The 2,576-nt window shown below is 27.7% G+C and overlaps 1 protein-coding gene across 1 annotated transcript; it reads right to left on the bottom strand.

The window, feature by feature from the left end:
• Positions 1 to 95: 95 nt before the first annotated feature.
• Positions 96 to 2,312, bottom strand: LOC119663865 (serine/threonine-protein phosphatase 5-like; the record flags this gene model as incomplete). The annotated part of the gene is made up of 2 exons (XM_038073466.1): positions 2,138 to 2,312; positions 96 to 337 (listed from the first exon to the last, which is right to left on the bottom strand). Coding segments are annotated over exons 1-2 (417 nt in total), but the record flags the coding sequence as incomplete, so codon positions are not given.
• Positions 2,313 to 2,576: the final 264 nt, after the last annotated feature.

Consider the following 2,576-nt stretch of genomic DNA (forward strand, 5'->3'; position numbering starts at 1 on the left):
TTTATCGTTAGGTCGACATTTAGAAACCTATAAATATATAGACATATATATAAGATTATATCATTATAATATATACATTTATTAAAATTAATTACATATTCAAAATCCGATAATGCTTGCTTAAATTTTCCCAATGACATGTGAGCTGCTGCACGTCGATAATAACCCTTAAGATAAGCTGGATCGCTCTTAACTGCCGAAATGCCATCTTGTAAGGCAAATCCAAAACTTTCCTGACGTAAATGAGCTAAAGAGCGATTCGCATAATAAATTGCACTGCTTGGACAAAGCTCAATTGCTTTTGTGTAAAATTCTATAGCTTTAGTGAAATCCTTAGCTAAAATATATATACAATTATACAAATATACAAGTGAACAAATATACATAATAATCAAAGTTATCATAAAATAAGAATGCATATTGTTTATAGTATACAAAATAACAATTATAATTTTTATGCATAATAAACAAAAATTGAAGTTTTGTGTATTTACTTTAAAATATATGAGCTTCTTATTGTGTCTTCCTACTCCTCTTAGTGGTGTTTATTGAATTCTCTTCAACTACTCTTATATCTGTAGGTCATGAGTGAGCAGAAGCTACAGCTACAACTAATTGTGGAAAGATATTTATTGGAAAATAATTATTAGTGTTTAAAATCGGTAGTATTATACAAAATGTCGTGGTAGTTGGTACGGTGCTGCGTATATATTTATATTTAAAGTTGAATGAAAGATTTTGATAATAAGTTCTTGTATTTAAAATATAAAATAAATATCAAAGGATATTTAAAAATTTGTGGCTCATTATTTACAATTTATTAATATTTGTAAGTTATTCTGTATAATAACAGTGTTCGGTGAATAAAATATTGTTTAGCCAGCGTAAACGGGAAAAATCTTCGGCTAAGTACAGCTCTAAACACCCTTTACACGCACAATGACGGAACCTTAAAGCCTTTAAGTCAGTTAATATAACGAAGCATAACTAAAATGTGCCAAACGTTATTATTAATGAATCTATTAATTGATTATAATTTATTTTAAAATATATATGTTGTAATTTTTGTAACCCGCTGGGACTTGTTTGTGAAGTCTCTTTAGGAGTTGTTAAACAGCACTTGGTGGCTTTGGGACGTAGACCCAGCCGTTCTTGGAACCTTAAAGTATACATGGTTGCAGATAATGCAGATATGGTCACAACAGACTTTACTACGCTTGAACTTTTCGTTGTTTTAATTATTTTCTGACCATTTTTGTTACAACTAATTTTGGACTGAGATCCAATCCAAAATCTACATAAATGTAGTTGTAAATAACATGTAGAAGTGTATATAAGTTTAAGGATATGGCGAATCGACATTACGGCGCCACTCATCATCGACGGTGAAGTACTGATTAGAATTTCTATTCGAGTTACATCTTCTACAGAAATAGCAAACTGAGTAGGTTTTACTAAGAACAGGGGAATATATTCGATCTACAAGAATTCTGTAAATACATACTTTTGGTTTTATACAACACTTGAAACCGCAACGTTATTTTGTTTAATATTGGAATATAGCTAAACTACAATAATTTTAAAAATACATATTTATAGTTTTATACTACTCTTGAAACTGCAAAGATAACTTGTTCAATATTGGAATATATCTGAACTAAAATTTTGGAAATATACAATTTCACTGTAGTATACTTGAAACAGCAAGGATAATATGTTTAAAATTCACAGATTTGACTTTCAATTAATTAATCAAAGATATTCTAAATCAACACACAATTCACTAAATAGTTCTTATGATAATTTACTACTCTCTAACCCACTTGCGAGAAAGTTTGCAGTTTTATAGATTTTCACAATTAACAACTACATTTCGCTTATAACATTGTTTTAAATATTCTGTAACTTTTAGTTACAGCTATACAATACATATATATAAACTATAATTTCGTTAATTTGTATAATTAACAATACTAATTAGTGTATTGAACCGTTTTCCTTTCCAATAACTTCATACAGACGATATAAAATTAGGTTATGTCTATGTAACATATATGTAATAACACAATATCGTACTATCTAATCGTATATTAGTAATAATTAATAATAATAATTTAAATAATAAATTATAGCATACATTTTAAATATTCATTGCCTTGATTTTTATATCCTTCAGCTAAACCGGAATCATTTTCAACTGAAAATTTAGACTTTTGATCCTGAGTAATTTCTGCATCATTATTTACATTAACATTTCCATCTGATTGTGAATTTTCATTATTCAGATGCATTTCTACTTCAGTTGCAGTCATAATTAAAATGTATTCAAAATTCTAGTTTTGAAAAGTATATAATTAAAATACTAGTGACTATTGTTGACTTTGAACAAGACCAGCTCTATGTGCGTCAGTTCGGTTAATTATTTTAAAATATTTCGACTTCTTGGTTTACTAAGTGAATTCATAAATTAAATATTAATTTTTTATTGTTCAAGAACTAAATTATGGATTTATTTACACTGAAAACCGCGTTTTCTAAATAATAAAGCACGATAAAATACGTTTCGTCTAGAATAA

The sequence above is a fragment of the Teleopsis dalmanni genome, unplaced genomic scaffold (assembly GCF_002237135.1).
Source record: "Teleopsis dalmanni isolate 2A unplaced genomic scaffold, ASM223713v2 unscaffolded_contig_1008, whole genome shotgun sequence".
In the NCBI taxonomy this organism is placed as follows: Eukaryota; Metazoa; Arthropoda; class Insecta; order Diptera; family Diopsidae; genus Teleopsis; species Teleopsis dalmanni.